This window comes from Poecilia reticulata, linkage group LG6 (assembly GCF_000633615.1).
Source record: "Poecilia reticulata strain Guanapo linkage group LG6, Guppy_female_1.0+MT, whole genome shotgun sequence".
NCBI classification, from domain to species: domain Eukaryota; kingdom Metazoa; phylum Chordata; class Actinopteri; order Cyprinodontiformes; family Poeciliidae; genus Poecilia; species Poecilia reticulata.
In genome coordinates this window covers 18,120,809-18,123,031 of record NC_024336.1, presented here as the reverse complement: position 1 = coordinate 18,123,031, position 2,223 = coordinate 18,120,809, and the positions used below count along the sequence as shown (strand labels likewise).

The following is a 2,223-nucleotide window of genomic DNA, read 5'->3' as shown; positions in this document are numbered from 1 at the left end:
TGTGTTGAACTGACGAAACTGATTCCGTGGGTGTAATAAATCTCCGGCTCGTCTATGGCCTAGCAGCAAGAACTACGTCTCTGTGTATTATTTTCCTTACTTATATATTTGAGAGTAGCCACCCTTCAATTCCTCAATATTATCAATGACACAAACATATGTTTGAAGTATGTGGCCAGAGGTTAATGTAAATATGGTCATATTACAGTAAATACCCGACCAAGCTACGTCACTTCAGGTTCTGACAGCGTTGACTCCAGCAGCCCTTAAAAAGAATGATGATAAATGTAAGCCCTACCTAAAAGTATGTAAAATGACCGATGAAGATATGACGTCTGATTCAAAAAGAGAAGCACATACATAAAGTGAAATGTGTTTAAAGCAACGTTTCACTTTTTTATGATATTGATATTGATGTAGAAATATTAAATATGTTCTTTGATAATGTATGCTTTCATACTATGTTTTTTGACAATACAATGCATAGCATAACCTGATCACGCTCTGAACTCATGCTGAACAATGCCTGAGGCTCGTGGTCATTGTGAAGCGAACGGCGGCCACACTATTATTGGAGGACCTGCCTGGGAGAGAGGAAGTGGCCATTAAAGGATGTTTGTTAAAGAGTATAAAAGATGGGGTAGTCCCTCGTCTTGGCAGAGTCTGCTGTGGGTTGCGTACGAACGCCCAGCCACGTGAATGCTTCTCTCTGCCTGGACTGACGGCTCTCCAGTCTTTTGTGTCACGGTAAGAGCGATATACTAAAGGAACATATATAGCATCACGTATCAATGTATGAATGATTGCTTTGCTGTGGCGGAATAAAAGACACATTTATTTTAGCAGATCAGCGTGTTGCCTCATTTTTGTTGCCGATCACCTCCGATCCTGTTCAAAATTTCACGGAACAGATATCAAAGCTTTAGATTCTCTAATAAATCCAATCAAACATGATCACAAACTATATTCATTGGTTTAAATTTTAAAATTTTGACTTGCTATAAATTAAAGTTCATTCTCATTTAAGTTGTGTCTTGTCATGTTTTATCATGCAACCAAGTTTTTTTCTGTTTTCTTATAATCTTGTGTTACAGGCTTGTACAAGTTGTGGAGTAATATTTTAGATTACTAAAAACGGAGGTTTCTTGGACTTTATTGGAATGTGATTCTTGTAGCATAAAATTGTTGCTAAAGAGATTTGTATTGTAAGCAGGATATACTGAAAGTTAGCAACTCACCATTTATTACCGGTGCATAAACTACAATTCCCATCAAGTTTGGATCTGACATAGTCTTGTCCAGAATAAGCCCTCCAATACTGAAAGACAAATCACAAGTTGGTGAATGTCCGATTGATGAAACACAAATACAAACACTAAAGATTTTTTGCTCACAATATAAGGAGAAAATTAATAACTAATTATAGGTATTATGCTCTGGAGCAGAGATAGTTTTGTTTTTGTGTTTTTTTATTGAATGGTATTTATATGTGACAATTTTTCCAACAACTAACTAATAAATTAGGAAAACATCAAGAATTTTAAACATACGTTGAACCAAGTGCAAATGCAGAGATGAATACCTGCTGATGACCATGGCTGTAATTATTGGTTCCCAGCCTGAATGGAGCAGGATGTGACTGGCTGGATGTTTGGAGGAGATCACCATCCAGACAGGGATCAGACACAAATACAGAAGATCCACCAGGTACAACACATATGGATAAAACTCTATCAAAAAATAGGAATTACAAATTATTTTTAATTACCAATTCCACTGTGAAAGATGCTAAAATAGGTTGAAAGGTGCCATTAAGTGCCAAAAAGTTCATTTTGTGAGTAATGTGTATAGGTCTTTCCACTGCTTTAGCGTTCAAACCTTCAAACCAGTTTTCTTACCCATAAAGGAGTAGAACCACTGACTAAAGCACGCCAACAAAGAAAGCGTAATAAGATCGCCAAAACTGGCTGCTATGGGCGTGGCCACATTATCAGGATTGATCCCCATCCGCTTGGAGCCAAAGATCACTCCCACAACAACAATGCCTAAAGAAGATTCCAGACAAGAAGAAATTAGAATAAAATAGCAAAAAGTAAAACTTGGATGTTGCTGTTAGTTGTTTTTATTTTCCATCCATCCATCCATCCATCCATCCATCCATCCATCCATCCATCCATCCATCCATCCATCCATCCATCCATCCATCCATCCATCCATCCATCC

General features: G+C 37.5%; 1 protein-coding gene across 3 annotated transcripts in view; it reads right to left on the bottom strand.

Annotated features, from left to right (window-relative positions):
* slc41a2a (solute carrier family 41 member 2a) overlaps nucleotides 1–2,223 on the bottom strand; it is a 24,480-nt gene that overhangs the window by 17,094 nt on the left and 5,163 nt on the right. For all 3 annotated transcript variants that reach the window (XM_008411614.1, XM_008411615.1, XM_008411616.2), the window contains 3 exons: nucleotides 1,899–2,045; nucleotides 1,583–1,730; nucleotides 1,239–1,318 (listed from right to left, as the gene is read on the bottom strand). In XM_008411614.1, the coding sequence (XP_008409836.1) occupies nucleotides 1,239–1,318; nucleotides 1,583–1,730; nucleotides 1,899–2,045 (375 nt within the window). The remainder of the gene's footprint in view (nucleotides 1–1,238; nucleotides 1,319–1,582; nucleotides 1,731–1,898; nucleotides 2,046–2,223) is intronic.